Source organism: Chiloscyllium plagiosum, chromosome 20 (genome assembly GCF_004010195.1).
Source record: "Chiloscyllium plagiosum isolate BGI_BamShark_2017 chromosome 20, ASM401019v2, whole genome shotgun sequence".
NCBI classification, from domain to species: Eukaryota; Metazoa; Chordata; class Chondrichthyes; order Orectolobiformes; family Hemiscylliidae; genus Chiloscyllium; species Chiloscyllium plagiosum.
Window position 1 is genome coordinate 17,989,816 of NC_057729.1, and position 26,043 is coordinate 18,015,858.

Below are 26,043 nucleotides of genomic sequence, written 5' to 3' on the forward strand. Positions count from 1 at the left end.
ACCCTCACCTTGACCTCCTTCCACCTATCGCATTTCCAACGCCCCTCCCCCAAGTCCCTCCTCCCTACCTTTTATCTTAGCCTGCTGGACACACTTTCCTCATTCCTGAAGAAGGGCTTATGCCCGAAATGTCGATTCTCCTGTTCCTTGGATGCTGCCTGACCTGCTGCGCTTTTCCAGCAACACATTTTCAGCTCTGATCTCTGCATCTGCAGTCCTCACTTTCTCCTCGAAGTCTACTATATTGCAGACAGTGGCATTCCATGCCCCTCTTCCTCGGAGTAAAGAAACTACCTCTGACATCTGTCCTATAACCCATCACCCTCAATTTAAAGCTACATCATCTCATTCTAGCCATCACCATCCAATGAAAAAGGTTCTCACTATTCACCCTATCTAACCCTCTGATTATCTTATATGTCTCAATTAGTCATCTCTCAACCTTCTCTCCAATGAAACAGCCTCCAGTCCCTCAGCCTTTCCTCATAAGACATTCCTTCCATACCAGGCAACATCCTAGTAAATCACCTCTGAACCCTTTTCAAAGCTTCCACATCCTTCTGCGGTGACCAGAACTGTATGCAATACTCCAAGTGCAGCCGCACCAGAGTTTTGTATAGCTGCAGCATGACCTCGTGGCTTGGAAACTCAATCCCTCTACCAATAACAGCCAACACATTGTATGCCTTCTTAACAACCCAATCAATCTGGGTGGAACTTTCAAGGATCTATGTACATGGACACCGAGATCTCTCTGCTCATCTGCACTACCCAAGACTCTTACCATTAGCCCGGTACTCTATTTCTGTTGCTCCTTCCAAAGCAAATCACCTCATACTTTTTTGCATTAAAATCCATTTGCCACACCTCAACCCAGCTCTGCAGCTTATCTGTGTCCCTTTGTAACCTGAAACATCCAACAGCACTGTCCACAACTCCACTGACCTTAGTGTCATCCACAAATTTACGATCCATCCTTCTACTCCCTCATCTAGGTCATTGATAAAAATGACAAACAGCAGTGGCCCCAAAACAGATCTTTGTGGCACACCACTTGTAACTGAACTCCAGGATCAACATCTCCCATCAACCACCACCCTCTTGTTTCAGCTAATTTCTGACCCAAACCACTAAATCACCTCAATCCCATAACTCCATATTTTGTGCAATAGCCCTGTGGTGGGGAACCTTATCAAAAGCCTTACTGAAATCCATAGGCACCATAACAATCACTTTACCTTCATCCACCTGTGTGGTCACCTTCTCAAAGAACTCAATAAGGTTTGTTTAAGAACTCAAGTAGTGGGCCAGTCCACCACCCATTTGTGATTACAGGGACTTCTTGTTCACTTCTTTTTCTTCAATGATTTCATTAGAAAACCGGTCACAAATGGTTTCAAAATTGAGTGATGCTGTGCATTGATATTAAAAAATAAAACAGGAGAATGGCACCTCAATCCATTCATGCCCTCAGTTTTAAAATGTTACTGAGATTTAACAACTCTTCTCACTTTTTACTGAGAATGTGGTGGTAAAATAGAGTAAACCGTTGCAATGTGTTCTGTGTACTGTAATTCATCACTGGTTAGTTATGATTGGTCACAATGTGAAATAGCTGTGATTGTATCTAAGTTAAGATATGTTTAGGCCTCACCATTAGCTGTGACTTCTTAAAAAAAAACTATGTACTTTCCACCAATGAACAATTACTGAATTGTTTAGACAAGTTTAAATGTGATCTGTGAAATAGAGCACCAGTGGGTGACAGTTCTGATGCCTGCAAATCACAGTTAATTGATAGCACATGGGACTACAGCAAGCAGTCGGTTACTTGAATTGAATGAAACCCACTCAGATCGACAGAAAATTCAGACTTGAATGCAAAACCTGACCTCAAGATTGGACCTTGCTGGGCTCAGTTTTTGGGATCAAATCAAAATGTACCAGCTTCACAGTGGTCTCTCCTGACAACTGTCTTTCAACAAAATGGACCTTAAAGAGCTTCTAACAGTCATAGACAGACACAAGTGAATGCCAAGTCACATTAAAAAGGACTGGATGCTGGCTCAGTGGTGGCATTTAGGAAAGGCATTAAAAGGAGAGGGAGTTGTCGGCAATCAGAGGAGTTGGGGAGAGTGTTCCAATCTACAGGGCTTAGAAGGTTGAATCCTCTAATAGAACAGTGAAATAGAAGAGTAAGTTATAAGGTTTGTGGATTGGACAGGGCAACATCGGGAGGGGGGGTTGAATTTAAAGCTAAGAATGATAATTTTAAATTCTACATAAATTTCCTCATTGACTGATGAAAGCATTACTGGGTTATAACCTATATTTGTTTCTTTTTCTCTTTAATATTAATAGAAAGAGATTTTACAGATGTTGTGCTCTATCCTGGACACTTGAACGGTTCAGCAGCACTGATCAATAACATCTGTTAAATAGCGTAATTTGTTTACCATGGTGTAACATGCTTGCACTAATCTTGCATTCAGAGTTAGTACTTTGATGTGCCTACTTCGAAATTCAAGGCTAACAATTATCAACATGAAATTAAAATTTTCAATTCACGAACTCGTCTTTTTTTTTTACAATGATTGAATTTTTTTTGAATTGCTAGAAGTATTCCTACACACGAACAATGCATTCAACATCAGTTTAAACCTCTTTTCACTGTACACAAAATTATCTTAATACACTTTCTTGAACTTTGGGTGTCAGCTTGTGACAACGTGCCAATTACTTCACAGAATAATCCTTAAATAGCAATATCCTGACAATTAACAAAAGCTGGGTGTATTTCTCCTTTGTTTACATTACTAATCCATAAGAAAACATAACTTGAAGTTATCAGAGATCATGTTAGTTCTAAATTTGAAGTCAGTAATATTGAGATAGCATTATGGCATTCTTTGGGTCCAAAGTCTGTAAAGATTCATATTTAAATTTAGTTTTTACTCTATGTTCATGGTAGACTGAAAAAGCTTGTAGAAAAACCTGCTCTTTGATTTTATTGGTTATAAAAAGTTGGTGTTCTAATTAATGAGAATTAATTTTGCCTACTGAGCTGATTCAACTGGAAGTAATTCTGATTATTTAATTACCTCCTTTCAACACAAGTCTAAAGGGCTGTTGGCAACACAAGCACGATCAGTTCACTGTGTGTTGGTTCCTTTGTAAACAGTGCAAAACTGTTTACAAAGTGCACTAGAGCCATTTATTGGCAGAGATAAAGTACTGCAAGTCAGGACTAGATTCAATTCCTCCATTTAGACACACTCTCTCAAAATGAAATCTATTTCCTGTTCATTAATAATATTTTAATACTTGTATATAAATCGGGACCATTGTTCTTGTGCAGGTTGACTGGTCTGTTTGAAAAACAATTTCATGATATTAAATTAACTTGTATTGTTTGTGTTTAATTACTTCTGCCCTGGTGTTATCCTTGAATTATGACAAAGATCTCAGGAGTAGGTAGATCATGTTTCAGGAAGATTAATAACCAGTTCTTCTTTGCTACATACGCCATTAAACAATTCATGGGGAATTGCAAAATTGAAATTATTGTTATTTTGTGATGGAGTGGAAGAGACCTGCATTTTTGATTAAGGAAACAGATTCTTTATGAAAAATGGATTACAAATATTGGTATAATTTGCTCATATGTAAGCACACACAATGAATCAGCGGTGGGAACGTTTGCTGACAATTACACAACGTTCAGTACCTTTGGCAGATCCTCAGATACGGAAGCAGTCCTTGTCCATATGCAGCAAGACCTGAATAACATTCGGATTCGAGTTGATAAGTGGCATGGTACATTTGTGAAACAAGTCACAGGCAATTCCCATGTGCAACAAGACAGAATTAAACCTTTGTACCTTGACATTCAATGGTATTACCCTGAATGAATCCCCCATTATCAACATCCTGGGAACTATGTATTGACCAAAACTGAACTGGACTAACCAGAGAAATAGCATGGCCACAAGAGCATTGTCAGAGGTTAGGATTCCTGCAGCAAGTAACTCATTTCCTGACACCTCAAGGCGTGTACACCATTTATAAAGCAAAAGACAGGAGTGTGATTGAATACTTTCTACTTGCTGAGATGAGTCAGCTGCTGCCACAACATTCAAGAAGTCAACACCTTCCAAGACAAAACAGCCTATTTGATTGGCACTCCACCGAACACCCTCAACATTCACTCCCTTCAACAATCACTCCCTTCAACAATCACTCCCTTCAACAATCACTCTCTCCACCATTGATGTTCTGTAGCAGCAGACTAAAAGATGCACCGCAGAATTTCACAAAAACTCCTCAGACAGCACCTTCTAAACTCTTAGTGTCTGTCAACAAATACATCAGAACGCCATCACTTGCAAATTCTTTTCCAAACCACACACCATTCTGACTTGGAACTTTATTGTCACTGGGTCAAAAAACTAGAACTCCCCACCTCCCAACAGCACTGTGGTTATGCCTAAACAAGTCAGCACTAAAGGGCAATAAGGGAGCAGTTACACCGAATGTAGAATGTCTGCACTCCAGGGTAAATTTTGAGGGCAAGCCCACCTCCACTTACAGGGCAGGCCCTGTTTTAATGGTTCCAATGACCCGCTTTAATGAGCATGACGCAAAACTTTTGTTAACTCCCAGGAGGAGGGCCTGCTTCATTGAATTCATGGGTCAGTAGCTATACACTCCAGCAGCACCAAGCAGGGAAATGGCCCTGCTGGTAGGTGCAGGTAGGTTAAAGAGTTGGCATTCAGCAATGAAATCAGAATTGAAGCAAGTCCAAGTAAGCTGGAGCTAGGCTGACTGGCCCCAGAAAGTGCAAGGCCTCTGGTATAGCTGGTGCTGTGGAAGCATACTGAACAAGATGGATTGTAGAGGTAGCCAGAATGTGGGAAGGGGACTTCCAATTTACATGGGGTACAGAATGGAGGCATTGCAGTTTTGCTGAGTAGCAGCCCACAGGTTAAACCTGCCAAGCTAGAGAGTGGGCAATGGTCTTTAGATGATAGAGGTGGTCAGATGAGCTCCATAGTTGGACGTTAATAACACACTAAGGGCCTCAACTGAAGTACGGTTGGTTGACCCAAACAACGTCTCCTTCACAGCCCACCCATAAAAGTGGGAGTGGGAATATTGCTGACGGCATGGCAATATTCTACCTTTCTGTCCTCCCACTCATCAATATCTCATTATATTGTACCCAAGATATATTTTATATTGAAATCATGAGTCATTACTGTCAGATCAGCATCGGAGAAAGTTCACCCACTGCTGACTATGATTTAAATTACCCACTTGTCATCTTATACTGACACCTTTGTGCCTCCTGGTCTTGGTTCCAACAAGGATCCAGCGGCAAATATAATTCCATTGAAGCCCCATTCTGACTCCATCATCTTAAACTCAGTCTTCAGGTCATTCACAAACTGTTTTTAAAATGGAGCTGCCAGCCCCAATGTTGCACAACCTGCTGGTCAATAATTTTCACCCATCTCCCTTGCCTCCCAACAATGCTCACCTCCCCTCACATGTAACTACAAAGGAATATTGTACACATACTAAAGAATATCATAATATTGTAATATTGCGAGTAACAATATTGGAAAAGCTGTAATCTTTTTCCACATAAAAGTAATCTTGATTTACATTGCACCTTTCATTAGCACAGCATCTCTAAAAGTGCTTCAGAGGCAGTGGAGTCCTTTTGGACTGTATTGTTGTAATGTAGAAATGTGGTAGCCAATTTACACACAGCAAACCCTTACAGACGTGACAATGATCAAATAATCTGATCTTCTGGTGTTGACTGAGGAAACTGGAGGTAACTCCCCTGCAAAATGGAATCTGTTATATCCACCTGAGAGAAAGATCGGGCTTCAGTTAACAGCTTATCAAAAAAAAATCAAAATGAATCAGTTCAAGTATGTGTTTTCTGGGTGGAATAGTTTTTAAACATTCTCTGTCTAGTAGCAACTAAATAAAATCACCTAGCTAACCACAACTAACCATTTCTAATTTCAACTGAGCAAGCAACAAGGACACCTGCTCAAGTGCAGTAGGTATTTTATTTTTAGAAGATGCTAATTACATCACTGACATCTGACTGAAAATTAACTTGGTGCCTTCAGTTGGAAGCCATTGCAGCTTTTTCAAAGAGTTGGGACGGAACATATTTTTGTTAATTTTCAGTAGAGACAGATGTCATGATCACACCTATGGAAATACTAAACTTGTAATCACAATTTTTGTTTTCGATAAAGGAGGTACAGTCAAAATGAGGTAAATTCAGAAGCTGACTGGAGAGGAGTTCCAGAATGTCACACCTATACTGAGTCAGGGAAACCTCACGTGGAAACATTATAGAAGAGTTAATGAGAGTCTGAAGGCTGACTACCCAAGCCTCTCTCAATAGCAGGAAAACTCCTTCAGACAACAGTTGCATTTTACCTTTCAAAACCTCACAAAAATATAGAGTTAAATGTGAGTTTCAACCCTTATTTACATGCTACTGTTATTGACACCCTGGTATGTGAACTAGGGTGGTAATAAGGCCTCAGTTTGGCACAGCTGTTAAATACACATGCACTACAGGTAAAGATAAATGAAAAAGCCAGCCAGTTACCATTGAAAGAACTGGGACAAATGAAATAAAGTTAACCTGCAAAACCAAGGATCCCAAAATTAACTGTTAAATTACTAACATCAATGTTACCAGTATTGTACTATCCACTGAATGTGCGCAGCATTCAAATATCTGCTTGTCATGAATGACTCAGGTACTAACTAGTAAATCTCTTTTTAAACATTTACCTTTTATTGGGCTCACCTTTATTCCTAATCTAGGTGTAGGTGAATTGCATTATTTTCTTCTCTTGCTGTTAGTTGGCATAACCACATGTTTTTGTTCTCCCAAGAATGTCTGGTTAAATTAGCTCCTTGTAAAATGTAAATTCATTTGTTCTGGGAGAAAGTTATCCACAACGAAAGGGATCCTTTTTAAATCCACCTTGTTATGATCAAGCCCGGCGAATGGTTAATAAAAAAGGACAGCCAGTTCACCCCTCCTTAACCAGGATCTTAACAATTTGGGGTATCTTATTTGGAGTTGTAACAAACTGGGGAAACTTATTCAAGAACTGTTTGAAACACAGGAGAAGGAAATGTCCTCCTCCAGACCCTACCAGGAAAACCTGAGACCCTCCCTGATGGTGACTCACCTTTTTTTCTACTTTGAGATCTTTACAAGTCAACCTTATTAAATGATAGCAGCCTAACCCTACCTGCTGTCTCTGGGTGACAGCCAGATTATGTGATTTTCAATTGCTTCCCACTTGGAATGGATTGGCCTGTGACACTTAGCTGAACCTCAGAAATTACAATATTAGAATCATGTCTAGAGCAAAAGTTGATTTTTATTTTAATGCAGATCTCTATTCATGCATTTAAAAGAACCAACATTATTCATCTCCTCACTAACTAACCTGTAGATTAACAGTTTCTTCAATATCTTAGCAGACTGTATGTCAGAATTGAAACTATATTCTTACTTGGATGGGTTGAAGTGTACACACGATATCACCAGTCTCATATAATTGGTTTCCGGATTTCAAGCCACATGACCTCTCTAATAAGATCTGTTCTAAAACTGCAAATAAGTGAAACTTTGCCAAGTGTTAATTTAGTGCCAGTGGCCTGCATACAGGTGTTCTAAATTCGATTCCATGCGATTAGCTTCAATGTCAAAAACTTGACAATGTAAAGACTAATGGTAAAAAGGATGCTTTTTAGTTTAACTCAAAATTTACTTCTTGAATAAAGTAATACATACCAGTATCACTCTTATTCTCAACTGAATTTGGTTTTCCGAGTGTAGGACCATTCTGAACAATCTCAGTAGGAGTTTCAGTCTGAAAAATGAAAATGTGTATAATGATATCATGCGTTAAGCCGATTAAACGCAAGGAAAGTTACGTTATCTCATTATGAAATGGAAAAAAAAGGCAATTTAAGAGCAATATCTACAATTTTAAAAATGTAGGAATGAAGAAATTATTACAATTTATGACTCACAAAGTCACATGTGAAGTATTAAGGTTTTCTTCACCAATGTAACAAATTCTGTAATTACCAACTCCCCAGTGAGGGTTTGACATCTACTACACATCAATCGTATATTCCTTTTGAAAAATAAGAAGTTCTTGTGATCTCCAAGTATATTGGGAACTGCACACTCTTCAGCGCACATGTCTTCCCACCAGAAGGCAAGTGAACTATCCTGAAACCTTTTATCAAGAATAAAGAATTGACCTTATTGATACAATATAGTCTATGCTGTGGTGGTGTAGTAGGTCTCACTCTCAAATTTTACAGAATTGAGATTATAAAGTACAAATTGTTAAATGCAATGTGCCAAGGACAAAGCTAAGGATTGTGTGATATCACAAAACAAAAGTTCAATGTCTCCCTTTTTGATGAGATTTGGAAAAGAACAGTATCTCAAAAGGGAGGCCAAAGAAAATCAGTTACATTGTGATCTAGTCATACAACAATACAAACTTTCAGTTAATTGCAGCAGGAAATGCTGGAAATAATCAGTAAGTCAGGCAATATTTTTGGGGAGAGAAACAAAGTTAAATGTTTCAGGCTGATGACCTGAAAGATCATTGACCTGAACCATTAGTACGGGAGAAAAGAAAAAAAAAAGAGTTGAGTCATGTTATTCCGCATTTTATTCTTTTGTTTTAGATATCCAACATCCACAGTGTTTTGGTTGTACTTTAATTCCTGCCTAACTCATTACTGCTACAGTGAATGGGGAGGCCAGGAGATTCACTATCATATCTGTAACTACATTCAACTCCCAATCCTCAGCAGTTGAAGTAAATAAATTCAAAGTTTTAGAATTTTGAAATGAATCTATTGAATACTACACAAATTTTCTCATAACAACAAGACTTTGAACAAGTCCGTGGCACTGAGTTACCAACAATGTGACAGTGTTTGGCTTTGCATGATTATTCTCACATGAACTTTCTAATCATGTTCTGGAGGAACAAAAAGCACTTGATCTCAAATCATAATATTCTCTGCCAAGCTTCTCTTGTTTAACTCTGTTTAACTTTTGGAAATGCAATGATGAAATAAGAATCCTTGAATGTTTGAGTTCAATATAAAATGTAGGATAATGCCAAAACCATAGCACAGATAAAGACAAAGTTCTTTGGCTACTCAATTCCTGGAGGACAATAAATGGGATCCAGGTCAGAAAACCTCCTGAGCAGGTAATTTCTTTTGAGATTCTAATAAAGCTTTTTCACCATGTACTAAAGTTGAATGACATGACACATCTATTCTGAAGAAGGGTCACTGGACCCAAAATATTAACTCTGCTTTCTCACCACAGATGCTGTCAGTCTTACTGAGATTTTCCAGCAATTTGGTTTTTTTTTCCCTTTCCTGCTTTACAGGTCAATGCCTGATCACCAAAAATATCACCACAGGACATAGAATGAAACAGCATCTGTTAAAGATGCAGCAACATTCCTACAAAGAAACTTGATGGGATTTGCCAGGACAGAACACATGTGTGTCTTGGAATAATGTTGTAAGAAGTTGATGATGCTTTCATGTACCTATTGCCATTCTCCCTCTAAATGATAGAGGTCATGAGTTTGGAAGGTGAACTTTGGTGAAGTGTTGCAGTATGCCCTGAAGATAGTCCACACTGCTGCAACTGTGAAAGGATTTAATAATCAAGGTGTTAGATAGGGTGCCAATCAAATGGGGGCTGTTTTGTCCTGTGTGATCCCAAGCCTTCTGAGTTGTTGGAGCTACTCATCCATGATTCATAATGAGTTGGTAGGATAGGTTAAAGCGGAAAAGGTAGTGGGTGGAAGCAGGCACCAAGTTGTCAGAAGGATATATGAGGGATCTTGGGGATGGACAAAGGTTGCATGGAATGCTGTAAGTGGGGCATGGAGACTGCATGGGGTGAAGGGATGAGATGTGTGAGGCTGTATGAACACTTTACATTTCTCTTCTTTTGGACAGGTTAGGTACCCTGATAGATCTGGATCTAGGAGAACCTTTGGCAGAGATAATGTGTCCTTTCGGTTGTCAAAAGGCATGCCTGTGTGTAAAAACTACACAAACTCAGTGGGGCTTGCAAAGTTGTCCACAAAACTGTCAAAAGAAATGTGGAGTTAAGAAAAAAATGCAAGGCTTTTCAGTGTGACTGGTCATTTAAAAGCTTGATAGCATTTACTGCACATGATGGATTCCACTAACTATCACAATCACAATGGGGTGCTAACTGACGGTCAGTTCAAACCAGTTATTGAATGGAAATGTTTTTCACATAATATATTAAGCATTTGAGTGAGGTATTTGCTATTATGAAGGAATAGTTGAAGCACACAATGTATTGTGTGGGCTTTGCACCAACGAAATTGTTTTTCTTGTTAAAGCTGACAGGGTCAACAAATCAATAACATTATTTCCTGTTAGGATCCTACCGATTCATACCCATGTCAGATAATAGGTCAGTTAGCATCTGTTCAGAGGAAAGGGCAGAGGGTGGTGAGTTGACACGGAGTTGGATTAGCAGTTATAGATGCTATACAGGATGATTGGAAGGAGATAAGGAATAAGGGCTATGGAAGTAGAATGTTATGCATAGGACTGGACATAGATGCATGGGTTGGCATGGATGGAGCATGCAGAGTGAAGCGGTGAGAGCAGAAGAGTCATAGAAATATACCGCACGGAAACAGACCCCTCGATCCAACTTGTCCATGCTGACCTGATAGCTGAAAATGTGTTGCTGGAAAAACGCAGCAGGTCAGGCAGCATCCAAGGAGCAGGAGAATCGACGTTTCGGGCATGAGCCCTTCTTCAGGCTCCTCCAAGCCCTTCCTGTTCATATACCCATCCAAATGCCTTTTAAATGTTGCAATTGTATTAGCCTCTACCACTTCCTCTGGCAGCTCATTCCATACACGTACCACCCTCTGCTTCAAAGAGTTGCCCCATAGGTCTCTTTTATTTATTTCTCTTCTCACCCTAAACCTATGCTCCCCCATCCCAGGGAAGACACTTTGTCTATTTATCCTATCCATGCCCCTCATGATTTTATAAACATCTATAAAAGGTCAACCCTCAGCCTTTTACGCTCCAGGGAAAACAGCCCCAGCCTATTCAGTCTCTTCCTATAGCTCAAATCCTCCAACCCTGGCAACATCCTTGTAAATCTTTTCTGAACCCTTTCAAGTTTCACAACATCTTTCTGATAGGAAGATGACCAGAATTGCACACAAAATTCCAACAGTGGCCTAACCAATGTTCTGTACAGCTGCAACATGACCTCCCAACTCCTGTACTCAATAATCTGACCAATAAAGGAAAGAATACCAAACGCCTTCTATGCCATCCTATCTACTTGCGACTCCACTTTCAAGGACTATGAACCTGCACTCCAAGATATCTTTGTTCAACAACACTCCCTAGGACCTTTCCATTAAGTGTAGAAGTCCTGCAAAGATTTGTTTTCCCAAAATGCAGCACCTCACATGCATCTTAAATAAAGTCGATCTGCCACTTCTCAGCCTATTGGCCCATCTGATCAAGATCCCATTGTAATCTGAGGTAACCTTCTTCACTGTCCACTACACCTCCAATTTTGGTGTCATCTGCAAACTTACTAATCCAAATCATTCACATAAGTGATGAAAGGTAGTGGACCTAGCACCAATCCTTGTGGCACTTCACTGGTCACAGGCCTCCAGTCTGAAAAACAACTTTCCACCACCACCCGCTGTCTTTTTCCTTTGAGCAAGTTGTGTGTCCAATTGACTAGTTCTCCCTGTACTCCATGAGATCTAACCTTGCTAACCAGTCTCTCATAGGGAACCTTGTCAAACGCTTTACTGAAGTCTATGTAGATCACATCTACTGCTCATCAAAACTCTGTTATTTCTTCAAAAAATTCAATCAAATCTGTGAGGTATGATTTCCCAGGCACAAAGCCATGTTGACTATCCCCAATCAGTCCTTGCCTTTCCCAATACATGGACATCCTGTCCCTCAGGATTCCCTTAAACAACATGTTACCACCGACGTCAGGCTCACTGGTCTATAGTTCCCTGGCTTGTCCTTACCACCCTTCTTAAACAGTGGCATCACATTAGCCAACCTCCAGTCTTCTGGCACCTCACCTGTGACTATTGATGATACAAATATCTCAGTAAGAGGCCCAGCAATCACTTCCCTAACTTCCCACAGAGCTCTAGGGCACACCTGATTAAGGCTGGGGGATATATCCACTTTTATGCATTTCAAGACATCCAGAACATCCTCCTCTGTAATATGGATATTTTTCAAAATGTCACCATCTATTTCCCGACATTCTATACCTTCCATATCCTTTTCTACAGTAAATACTAATGCAAAATACTTATTTAGTATCTCCCCCATTTTCTGCAGCTCCACCCAAAGGCTGCCTTGCTGATCTTTGAGGGGCCTTATTCTCTCCCTAGTTACCCTTTTGTCCTTAATGTATATGTAAAAACCCCTTGGATTCTCCTTAACTCTATTTGCCAAAGCTATCTCATGTCCGCTTTTTGCCTTCCTGATTTCCCTCTTAAATTTACTCCTACTTCCTTTATACCATTCACTCTATCTATCCTGTCTATACCTGACATATGCTTCCTCCTTTTTCTTAACCAAACCCTCAATTTCTTTAGTCATCCAGCATTCTTTGTATCTACCAGCCTTTCCTTTCACCTTAGCAACAATATACTTTTTCTGGGCTCTCGATATCTAATTTCTGTAGACTTCCCATTTTCCAGTAATCCTTTTACCTGTGAACGTCTGCCCCCAGTCAGCTTTTGGATGTTCTTGTCTAATACCGTCAAAATTGGCCTTTCTCCAATTTAGAACTTCAACATTTAGATCTGGTCTATCCTTTTCCATCACCATTTTAAAACTAATAAAATTATGGTCGCTGGCCCCAAAGTGCTCCCCAACTGACACCTTCAGTCACCTGCCCTGCCTTATGTCCCAAGAGTAGGTCAAGTGTTATACCTTTTCTAGTTGGTACATCCACATACTAAATCAGAAAATTTTCTTGTATGCACTTAAATTCCTCTCCATCTAAATCCTTAACACTACGGCAGTCCCAGTTGATGTTTGGAAAGTTAAAGTCCCCTACCATAACCACCTTATTTTCTTACAGATAACTGAGATCTCCTTACAAGTTTGTTTCTACTTAAATTCCTCTCCATCTAAATCCTTAACACTACGGCAGTCCCAGTTGATGTTTGGAAAGTTAAAATCCCCTACAGATAACTGAGATCTCCTTACAAGTTTGTTTCTCAATTTCTCTCGGACTATTAGGGGTCTATAATACAATCCCAAGAAGGTGATCATCCCTTTCTTATTTCTCAGTTCAACCCAAATAACTTCCCTGGGTGTGTTTCTGGGAATATCCTCCCTCAGCACAGCTGTAATGAAATCCCTTATCAAAAACGCTACTCCCCCTCCTATCTTGCCTCCCTTTCTGTTCTTCCTGTAGCATGTGTGTCCTGGAACATTAAGCTGCAAGTCCTGTCCATCCCTGAACCATTTTTTGTAATTGCTATGATATCCCAGTTCCTAACTATGCCCTAAGTTCATCTGCCTTCCCTCTTGCATTGAAATAAATTCATAAATAAAATCAGTCCTACCTTGCCCTCTGCTTTGTCCCTGCCTGTCCTGACTGTTTTACTCATCTTTGTTCTCAACTATACCAGTCAGAAAGATCTCTTTCCTCACTATCTCCCTGGGCCCACCACTTTACTAGTTTAAACTGTCCCGAAACCTCCAGCAAATCTCCCTGCCAGTATATTAGTCCCCTTCCAATTTAGGTGCAATCCGTCCTTCTTGTACAGGTCACTTCTATCCCAAAACAGCTTCCAATGATCCAAAAATGTGAATCCTTCTCCCATACACCAGCTCCTCAGCCATGTATTCATCTGCTCGATCCTCCAATTCTTACCCTAACTAGCTCGTAGCAGTGGGGTTAATCCAGATATCGCTATTCTTGAAGACCTTTTTAAGTTCCTGCCTACTTCTCTGTAATCTCCCTTCAGAGTCTCAACCTTTTCTCTTGCAATTTCATTAGTTCCAATGTGTAAAATGACCTCATGCTGGCCCCTTTCCCCCGTGAGAACCTTCTGCACTGTCTCTGAGACATCCTTCATCCTGGCACTCGGGAAGCAACACACCATTCTGATTTTTCGCTGCTGGCCATAGAAACATCTGTCTGTACCTCAGACTTGACAGTCACCTAACATAAATCGATCTCTTGGAACCCGATGTACCCCTCGTTGCATTAGAGCCAGTCTCAATACCAGAAACTTGGCTGTTCGTGCTACGTTCCCCTGAGAATCCATCACCCCCTACATTTTCCAAAACAGCATACCGGTTTGAAATGAAGATAGCCACAGAAGACTCCTGCACTACCTGCCTACCGCTCTTCTCTTTCCAGTAGTTAACCCATCTATGTGACTGTATCTGCAACTTTTCCCCCTTCCTATAACTGCCATTCATCACATCCCCTTGCTCTTGTAAATTCCTCATTGCCTCCAACTGTCTCTCCAACCGATCCATTCATTCAATCTGATGGGATTTGCAACCAACGGCATTTACTGCAGTTGCAATCCTCAGTAAACCATAAACTCTCCCTAAACTCCTTGTTTAATCTTTATTTTTAAGCTTTGAATATAGTGTTGACTTCCCAGGCAGGCTTTCTACCCAGACTGCATTAGGAACTGGCAACGTCTTAGTCTTTCTTCCTGTATCACATGGTGTGGCTCCCAATCCAGTTCACCCACCTTCTGACCTCAAATTTGAACATGTGTGGCCATTTTCAAAGGTCAGACTTGTGGAGTCGGAATTTCTCTCAAACGTGTGCCCCAGACCTGGGAACATAATTAGGCCAGCTAGTCTTTGCAAATTTCATCCAAAGTAAAGCTGGTATTTAGCTGTGGCCTCATTCGGAGGCATCACCACAGTTAAAAGTCGAAGAGTGTCTTTCTGGAAAAGCAAAGTGGGTCAGGCAGCATCTAAGGAGCAGGAGAATCGGTGTTTCCTACATAAGTTCTTCAACAGGAATGAGGCTTGAGAGTCACGGGGGCTGAAAGATAACTGGGAGGAGGGTGTGGCCGGTGTGGGGGGGAAGGTTCCTAGGAATGCAATAGGTAGATGAAGGTGGGGTGTGGTGAAAGTGATAGGTCACAGAGGAGGTGGAGCAGATAGGCGGGAAGGAAGATGAACAGGTAGGATTTTTCAAGTGGACAGTGCCGAGTTGGAAGGTTGAAATGGGGATAAGGTGGATGGGGAGGCAGGGAAATGGGGAAACTGGTGAAATCCACATTGATCCCATGTGGTTGCAGGGTCCCAAGGCGGAAGATAAGGCATTCTTCCTCCAGGTCTCAGGTGGAGGAGGCCCAGGACCTGCATATCCTTGGCGGAATCAGAGGGGAAGTTAAAGTGTTCAGCCCCAGGATGGTGGGGTTGGTTACTGCGGGTGTCCCAAGAGTTGTTCTCTGAATCGATCTGCAAGTTGGCATCCTGTGTCCCCAATGTAGGGGAGACCACATTGGGTGCAACAGATGCAGAAGATGATGTGTGTGGAAGTAGAGGTAAACTTGTGTTGGATGTGGAGGATTCCTTTGGGGCTTTGGACAGAAGTGAGAGGGGAACTGTGGGCGCAGTTTTCGCACTTCTTGCAATGGCAGGGGAAGATGGGTTGGTGGGGGAGCGTGGACTTGACAAAGGAATAGTGGAGGCAATGGTCTCTACAGAATGCAGATAGGGGTGGGGAGGAAAATATATCTGAGGTGGTAGAGTCTGTTTGTAGGTGGCTGAAATGGTGGAGAACGATGCAGTGTATGCAGAGGTTGGTGGGATGGAAGGTGAGGACCAGGTGAGGATTTATCACTTTCACCCCCACCTTCTCAGGTGCCCTTCTCCCAGCCACGCCCCCTTCCCATTTATCTGTCAGCCCCCTTGGCCCACAAGCCTGATTCCTGATGGAGGGCTTATGTTCAAAACGTTGACTCTCTTGCTCCTCAGATGCTGCCTGACCGGCTGTGCTTTTCCAGCAAGACCCTCTTCGACTCTGATCTCCAGCATCTGCAGTGCTCACTTTCTTTTAGTTGATCATCCTCACAGTTATCCATGTTTTCTGTCACTTTCCGATCCATTATCCTGGGAAATGGCAAAAACTAGAGCAGGTAAATAGGAAATGCCTTCAGAGTGCAGATCCCACCTCCCTGCAGGCATTTATATATAACAGGTAGGCCAAACGATCAGTCTAAGCAGAAAATGGTAAAGCGAAAGGCTCTGCTAACCCAATTTCCCATGGTTTCCTGAGGAAACTGCACAGCTTTTGATCTATGTATTTTTATTTGATGATGAACTCCTTATATTCTCATCACTTATGAATCATGTAATAAAATTCACTCAGTGATTATGTTTAGTTTAAAGCTATCAGAAGCTCACAAAGATTCCTGTAATCTTTTCTGTACTGTCAATGCATTTACTTTTTTATTTTGCATCCCCACATTGAACTTTATTTTACAAAGCATAAATTTCTTAAGGTAGTCATTTCAAAGACATTTCTTCCAATCAGTGTTTCTAACAATGTAATGGAAATATTGACAGTTGGTTAGCTCAATTGATTGTATGGCTAGCTTTATGCTCAGAATAATGTAACACTATGCATTTGATTCCCATTCTGGCTGAGGTGGAATTGGGATCTGACACCGTCAGAGTAGTGAACAATAGCAAACCATTTTTTATAATATCTGCCAAAAAATGGTCACCCTGCTATAGGAAGGATATTATTAAATTTGCGAGTGTTCAGAAAAGATTTAACAGGGTTTTACCAGGACAGGAAGATTTGAGTTATTGGGAAAGGCTGTGGATAGGCTGGGACCTTTTTCACTGCAACATAGGGAGGTTGAGGATTTTATAGAGGAGAAAATAAAATCAGGAGGGGCATAGATAAAGCGAATAGCAAAGGTCTTTTCCCTAGGATAGGTGATTTCAAAACCCATTTTTAAAAGGTGAGGGGAGAAAGATGTAAAAGATATCTTAGGGGCAACTTTTTCACACCGAGGATGGTCCGTATGAAAAATGAGTTGCCACATGAAGCAGAAGATGCAAGTACAGATACAACATTTAAAAGACACTTGGATAGGTGTAGGAATAGGAAAGGTTTAGAGGGATGTGGGCCAAATGCGTGCAGGTGGGATTGGTTTTGTTTGGGAAACTTGATAAGCATGGACAAGTTGTACTGAAGGGTCGGTTTCCATGCTGTATGACTGTGTGACTCTATTAAATAGGTCGGGTTGAAGTATCGGAGTTACTTTATAATGTTACATAAGGTCAACATGAATCATGTAAAACATTTACTGTGGACATGCATTAGCATATCAAGCCTTGAATTCAACTCTGCAAAATTAGAATAAACACTCAGACAAATATAAATCAAAGAAAATTCATTAATATTAGCATTACCATGGTTTGTTCCGAAACGGAGAATTCTGCTCCAGATTCATCCAGAGGTTCATGTGATGTTGTATTACCCATGGTGAATATACTGCTTAAATACAAAATCAAAATGAAGCTTCATCAATTTCCAAGTCACACACAGTTTAATTTTGCTCTGTATACATGGATGAGGAACAGTAGTAACAATAAGATTCAAATAGGACAAATCTGTACATTACTAAAAAAGATTAAAAATAATAAAGATTGCTTGGATCTATTTTTAAGAATAAACTATACCATGAGTTCTTCTCAACAGAGAAGGTGGCAAATAATGTAGGTTAATTTAGGAGATTAAATTGTGAAACTTCTTTCTAGCCCTTCCTAACACAATCTAGCAAAATTTTAGAACACAAAGTTAATATTAGCACTTGCATATTTACCTTTGACCACTTATATTCCAAAGAGACCCACCCAAAACCTTAACCATTGATTCCTTTGAGTGTAAGATCTATTATTGTACAAAATGTTTGGGATTGTCCAAACTCTTCAAGTTCTGGGCTTATTTGGTACAGTGCTTTTCATTGCTTTGGGCTCTGGTATTTTAATATTGTTTGGGAACTGGGCTGCATGCAAGTCTAGCATACTTCACCCAAATATTGTAGAGTGCATATATACATGAGTGATACAGAATGCAGCTTAAAAGGATGTATAGTTCTGTGTCTGTCATTATACTACACTGTACAATCGGATGTCATTAATCTGAGCTGATCCACCATAATCTCTTCATATCAAAACTTAACATGTTATTTATTGATTTATCATCAGCCACTGAGTAAAATACAGGGTAAATTGTATAATTCCATCAATCTCCATATCCACTAGAACCAGCTAGAAACTGGCAAGGGCCAGGAAGGAGGGGTCGCTTATGGTGGAGTGACCATTATTTTGCTTCTGGCATAGAACATGACCTGTGATAGGGATGGAGAAGGACTCTCTCCTGCCCAGAAATCAATTAAGAGTCTCATCCTGCCCTGCTGACAACTTACTAGCAATGCGTGGGCCCTCTGCTCTATGAAGACACCATCAGGTAAATCTTGTTGGCCTCCCTGCAGGTTTAGGGGACCAGTGGAGAGTACTCCATCACACTCCTGACTTGTACCTTGTTGATGATGGACAGGCTTTGAGAAACAGGAGGTGTGGTACTCACCTCAGGCTTCCCAGACCCTGATCTGCTGTTCATAGAGCCATAGAGGAAAGATTTTAAAAGGTTCTAAGGGGCAACTTTTTCATGCAGAGGGTGGTAGGTGTATGGAATGAACTGCCAAAGGAAGTGGCAGAGGCTGGTACAATTACAACATTTAAAAGGCATCTAGATGGGTACATGAATAGGAACGGTTTAAAGGGATATGGGCCAAATGCTGGCAAATGGATATTAATTTAGGATATGTGGTCAGCATGGACGAGTTGGATCGAAGGGTCTGTTTCAGTGCTGTACATCTCAATGACTCTGTGGCGCAATCAGTTCACAGTCAACAGTGGGACCCAGCAGCAGCAGCAATGACCACCAATAAACCCGGACCTCACCAATCCCACCCTTACTGATTCCCTCCTGACTGGAAAGGGTAGAATGAATGTCATCTTTCTGCTACTCCATTGCCTTATAGCATGGATGGTCTCCTCAGTAACACTTTTGAAGCTGCAGAGCATTCAGGATGGCTCGTAATTCTTGGACATAGTTACCTCTCATTGAACAGAAACTAATTCATTGTTGAGCTACCAGAAATTGTGACCATGGGTGTCTCACAAATAGCGGAGGCTGGGCTGACTCTGGAATTGTCATCAAAGGGCCCCATCATGCCAACACAATTCCAGCCTCAGGGATTCCATAATCAAAATCCTAAAGAGTAGACTGCTTCTCCCCCAGGGACAGGTTGGGACCTACACAGCCCCCAATCCTGTTTCGGCTCTCAAAATGGAGTCTGGACTTGTCATAACTATTTTCTGTTAATTTAAACTGATATTGTTGTATCTTCCAAAGCTTATGTTTTAATGATCACTAATATGCTGTGGTTCTGTTTGCTGAGCTGGAAGTTTTTGTTGCAAACGTTTCGTCCCCTGTCTAGGTGACATCCTCAGTGCTTGGGAGCCTCCTGTAAAGCGCTTCTGTGGTGTTTGCTCCGGCATTTATAGTGGCCTGTCCCTGCCGCTTCCGGTTGTCAGTTTCAACTGTCCGCTGTAGTGGCCAGTATATTGGGTCCAGATCTATGTGTTTGTTGATGGAGTTTGTGGATGAGTGCCATGCTTCTAGGAATTCCCTGGCTGTTCTTTGTTTCGCTTGCCCTATAATGGTAGTGTACAAAATCCCATGCAAGGACTGCACAAAACACTATATAGGACAAACAGCAAGACAGCTAACGATCCGCATCCACAAACATCAACTAGCCACGAAACGACACGACCAGCTATCCCTAGTAGCCACACAAGCAGACGACAAGCAACATGAATTTGACTGGGACAACACTACCATTATAGGGCAAGCCAAACAAAGAACAGCCAGGGAATTCCGAGAAGCATGGCACTCATCCACAAACCCCATCAACAAACACATCGACCTGGACCCAATATACCGGCCACTACAGCGGACAGTTGAAACTGACAACCGGAAGCGGCAGGGACAGGCTACTATAAATGCCGGAGGAAACACCACAGAAGCGCTTCACAGGAGGCTCCCAAGCACTGAGGATGTCACCTAGACAGGGGACGAAACGTTTGCAACAAAAACTTCCAGCTCAGCGAACAGAACCACAGCAACGAGCACCCGAGCTACAAATCTTCTCACAAACTTTGAAGATCACTGATATATTGTTTTCTCTAAAACTGAACTTTATCTGGAAGGAGACAGGAATTGAAAACGTGAATTAAAGATGGGTTTATGAGAAAAAGCAGGAAGGATGAGTCAGCCATTGAATGCACAGGTAATTAGACTAGGCAATAAAAGTAATGAAAGTATGCAATCAAGAAAGGAAGAATGAGAGGGTGAAAGGGAAATGAAACTGGCAGAGACAGAGGGAATGAGAAAACAGAAAAGCAAGTGAAAAGAAAATGAAGCAAGGAAGTAGAAGGATTCAGAGTAAACTTCAATGAATAGGTAATATCCAGACCACTACAAAATAGAAACTGTCAGTCACCAAGGCAAAAGTTCAGAATTTATCCAAAGGTACATCAATATATTATGATAAATTACAACTTTAAAGATTTGAGTGTAAGCACTGAAAGGCTAAAACCAGACCTGTAAAATAACAACTTCTAAATAAAACTCACATTTGACATAATGTTGATTGAAATGAGGCAAATGTACTAACAGCATTTAGCATTCCCATGTGAGATGTAGATCAATAATCTGTAGTATATCTTTATTCATTTTTACACTGTACACATCGATTTTGCTCCATGAAGTGCTCCTGTTACACTAAGAGAATGTCTCCTTCACATTCATCTCTCAGTGAAAAAGGTGGAGAAGTGGAAAGATTCAGACCAACTAACATTCTGACAGGACATGATGTGAACATGTCTTCTGTCATTATACCAGATAGTGCCCCCCTCCCCTGCTCCAACTAACTGAGAGGCGGGTCAAGATTTCATGTGGCCTTTGGAAGTCCAAAATCAGATTCAATAATGGATCCTGAACCTGCACGCTCTGTGTGCCAAATAAGCAGGAGCTAAATTGCAGGAGATAACCTTTTAATTGACCATCTCCATGCTGACAGCTTGAGAGCCTTGGAAGTCCTGTTGATGGCCATTGTTGCAACTACACGACATCCCAAAATGGACTTTTAACCTGGAGTTACAAGTATGTCTAGGATTTACTTTTCTGGGGATAAGCTGTCCAGCAATATCTATCAATAAAAGGTAAAGTCATTATTGTCCCAGAGGTGGTGTTTTAACCTGATGGCAACCATGCCAAAGGTGTGAAGCAAGGTTGAGAAGATAGGACCTTCATGGTGACCTCAATCAATGTCAAAATAAATCCACACTGTTGGCTTCACTCTGCATTACAGACCAGCAGTCCAACCAACTGAGCTATCCAACCCCATACAAACCCATTGACTCACGCATTTAACTTGACTATACTTCCTTTCATCCTACTTCTTGTAAGGATGCCATTCTATTTTCCAAGTTTCTGCATTTCTGTTGCATCTGTTCCACAGCTTCCACTATATTTTCCCTTCTCCTCAAGGATTCCTGGTCACCATGGTTGACAGAATGTCTCAGCTATGTCTGACCTATTTCCCACACTTCTGTCCTCACCCTTTCCCCGCCCTCCCAGAACAATGCTTGGGACCCCTTTGTCCTCACTTTCAATCCCACAAGGCTCCACATTCAAAGGATTATCCTCTGTCTTTCCACCACCAGCAGAAGGAATATATCTTTCCTCCCCTTCCTTTTCAGAATTCCACAGGGACTATTCCCTTTGTAACATCTTGCCCACTCCTCTGTCTCTCTTAACACTTCTTCAACACTGTCCATAGTACCTTCCCATGAAATCACAGAGTACAACAAAAGCCTTTTTATGTCCTCTCTAGCAAAAGCTCAAACACACCATCAGGTAAAGCAGTTGTTAATTTGAATTTATTTCAATCCAGTTGACAATATCTCTGCTCATAATGTAGACTTCACTACATTTGCAACACCAAATGCAGATTAGACAATCGTTTTGCTGAACACCTCCACTCATTCTGTAATAATGATTCTGAACTTTCAGTTGCTTTCCTTTTCAATAAACTGTCATGCTAACATTTCTGTCCTAGGACTACTTCAGTGCTTCAGCAAAGTTCTGAGCAAGCTGAAGGAACAGTACCTCATTTTCTACTTCGGCACCTTTACATTCCTCAGGACTCAATATTATGTTCAGCAACTTCAGATACTGAACACTTTCCTCCATTTTGATTACCCCCATCCCCATGTCTTATTTGCATGGATTGACTCTAAGTGGGCCTGACCTATATCCACTTACCATTAACTCCTCGGATACTGCCTGACCTGTTGTGCTGTTTCAGCACCACTCTAATCTAGACTCTGGTTTCCAGCATCTGCAGTCCTCACTTTTGCCTACTTACCATTAACACCTACTCAGCATTCAGATATCTCCTCTCCTCCCATTAGTACTCCTTTTTGTGCTTTGCTCTCAGCAACCTCACTATCTGTTCCACTTACTCCTCCTCCTCCTCACTTATCAACAGCATCATCATTTTCCTGCCTCCCTCAATTCCTTTCTTGATCATTTTGCAGAGTTATGATTTACTTATACCAGGTGAATTGTTTAACACAAATCACGGAGCTGACAGGTAGGATAAATGACAGATATATCAAATTGAGCTGAAGCAAATGAATGCACATTATAAGATCATAATCTTCTATCACCTGACTGAAGAGAGAGGTCAGGGTTTGGTGGTTGGGTCTCATGTTAGTGGCAGAACTGCACCAACATCAAACCCAGCACAGACATCAATGCAACCAAAGCTCCAGGGTGTTGCAGCGACATTTCAGAGACCGCCTTGAACTGATCATTACCAGCAGACCATCTATAGAGCAGCCACAAACCCCAGGTACTTTCTTACAAATTACAAATCCATGTAAGTGAGGACTAAAGTAGCATTCAAGCCATAAGCTCATGTCAGTACCCACAATAACAGTCATCACACTTGTGAACTTTATAAAACTATTTTGATGACTCGTCAAAAATATCTTTCCCCATCAATGCATCCTTATGATAGCAAACTATTTCTACATGTGGCCTCAAAGCTTCAAAAGTAGACCAGGTAGGGAAACACAATGATACATAAATTGGAACAGGAACAGTAGGGCACAAGAACAGAGTCAATGCTGGCATGTTCTAAGATTGATTATCCTCATTATGCTTAGCTCTCGAGATTTTGTCAGGTCCACAATACCTGAAAGAGATCATAAGTCGCCTTAAAAGCTACACTTCCTTGTTAAATTTTTTTAAATGGGTTTTGCTGGTCTACAGTTTGGCTGTCACCAATCGCTTGAGACAAATGGACCACAATTCTGGAAGTTTCCAACCAGATCAGAATTTAGATCCTCCTGGAACCTCATAACCTTGTACTGTGTGGGTATTGCCATTAACCCAACATAAAGGCAGAGCAGATAATGCATCTCCACAGCATGGTCTGAGAACGAATGTCCAAATCCAAACCCTAAGCCTGAAGTGATGCCAACAGTACAGCATCTATCACAGAGTCATACAGTCAGAGAAGTACAGCATGGAAACAGACCCTTCGGTCCAACCCATCCATGCCAACCAGATTTCCCAACCCAATCTAGTCCCACCTGCCAGCACCCGGCCCCTATCCCTCAAAACCCTTCCTATTCATATACCCTTCCAAATGCCTCTTAAATGTTGCAATTATACCAGCCTCCACCACTTCCTCTGGCAGCTCATTCCATACACGCACCACCCTCTACGTGAAAATGTTGCCCCTTAGGTCTCTTATATCTTTCTCCTTCACCCTAAACCTATTCCCTCTAGTTCTGGACTCCCCAACCCCAGGGAAAAATCTTTGCCTATTTATCCTAATCATGCCCCTCATGATTTTGTAAACATCTATAAGGTCAGCCCACAGCTTCCGGCGCTCTAGGGAAAACAGCCCCAGCCTGTTTAGCCTCTCCCTACAGCTCAAATCCTCCAACTCTGGCAACATCCTTGTAAATCATTTCTGAACCCTTTCAAGTTGCACAACATCTTTCCAATATGAAGAAGACCAGAATTGCATGCAATATTCCAACAGTGGCCTAACCAATGTCCTGTACAGCCGCAACATGACCTCCCAACTCCTGTACTCAATACTCTGACCAATAAAGGAAAGCATACCAAACACCTTCTTCACTATCCTATCTATCTGTGACTCCACTTTCAAGGAGCTATGAACCTGCACTCCAAGGTCTCTTTGGTCAGCAACACTCCCTAGGATCTTACCATAAAGCATATAAGTCCTGCTAAGATTTGCTTTCCCAAAATGCAGCACCTCTCATTTATCTGAATTAAACTCCATCTGCCACTTCTCAGCCCATTGGTCCATCTGATCCAGATCCTGTTGTAATTGGAGGTAACCCTCTTCACTGTCCACTACACCTCCAATTTTGGTGTCATCTGCAAACTTACTAACTGTACCTCTTACGCTCACATCCAAATCATTTATGTAAATGACAAAATGTAGAGGAACCAGCACCGATCCTTGTGGCGCTCCACTGGTCACAGGCTTCCAGTCTGAAAAACAACCCTCCACCACCACCCTCTGTCTTCTACCTTTGAGCCAGTTCTGTGTCCAAATGGCTAGTTCTCCCTGTATTCCATGAGATCTAACCTTGCTAATCAGTCTCTCATGGGGAACCTTGTTGAACGCCTTACTGAAGTCCATATAGATCACATCTACTGCCCTGTCCTCAATCTTCTTTGTTACTTCTTCAAAAAACTCAATCAAGTTTGAGAGACATGATTTCCCACGCACAAAGCCATGTTGACTATCCCTAATCTGTCCTTGCCTTTCCAAATACATGTACATCCTGTCCCTCAGGATTCCCTCCAACAACTTGTCCACCAACAAGGTCAGGTTCCCTGGCTTGTCTTTACCGCCCTTCTTAAACAGTGGTACATGTTTGCCAACCTCCAGTCTTCTGGCACCTCACCTGTGACTATCGATGATACAACTATCTCAGACAATGAACAATGGATTGACCAGGAGCATAGAAACAGAATGTCATTGACCTTATGGGGGCGTTAATAGTTCAATTCATCTTCTAAGGTAAATACTGGACATTAGCCAGAGGGGTAGAAAACAATTGTCCAATTGAAACTGACTCCTTGAAGTGCCTATCACATGACTAAAACTCTTCTATTCTTTGGAAAAAATTCCCAATCCATTTTCTCTTTCTGGAAAAAAACCTAGTCCTCTGTTGATACTACAGTTTCCTGGAATTTAATTGGCGAGATCATAAGGGCAGTACAGTGGCTGAGTGTTGAGCACTGTTGCCTCAGAACACCAGAGACCTGGGTTGGATTCCACCCTTGGGCGACTGTGTGGAGTTTGCACATTCTCCCGGTGTCTGCGTAGATTTCTTCTAGGTACTCCAGTTTCCTCCCATGGTGCATAGATATGCAGATTAGGTGGATTGTCATGCCAATTTACCATATAGTGTCCAAGGATGTGCAGGGTACATAGATTAGCCATGGGAAATGCTGTGGGGGTTCTGGGTGGGATGCCCTTTGGAGGGTTCGTGTGGACTCAATGGGTCGTATGGCTTGCTTCCACACGCTGTAGAGATTCTAAGATTCTGCAAGCACTGTCCAGGCTTTGCTTGATTTGCCTCAAGTTGGCTGACTGAAGGCTATTGCAGCATCATATTACAATGTAATATTTAGTGATGCTTGGTGTATACAACTGTATACAATTATGGCCAGAAAACTAT

The 26,043-nt window shown here is 41.4% G+C and overlaps 1 protein-coding gene across 4 annotated transcripts in view; it reads right to left on the reverse strand.

Moving 5' to 3' along the window:
- Positions 1 to 26,043, reverse strand: part of LOC122560046 (breast carcinoma-amplified sequence 1-like) — a 125,705-nt gene that overhangs the window by 93,222 nt on the left and 6,440 nt on the right. For 3 of the 4 annotated variants that reach the window (XM_043710235.1, XM_043710237.1, XM_043710239.1), the window contains exons 2-3: positions 17,584 to 17,665; positions 7,850 to 7,928 (exon numbers count right to left, since the gene is read on the reverse strand). In XM_043710235.1, the coding sequence (XP_043566170.1) occupies positions 7,850 to 7,928; positions 17,584 to 17,655 (151 nt within the window). In that variant the 5' untranslated portion in view covers positions 17,656 to 17,665. Of the gene's footprint in view, positions 1 to 7,849; positions 7,929 to 17,583; positions 17,669 to 26,043 lie in introns of all 4 variants that reach the window. The other variant, XM_043710236.1, reaches the window with a different exon arrangement.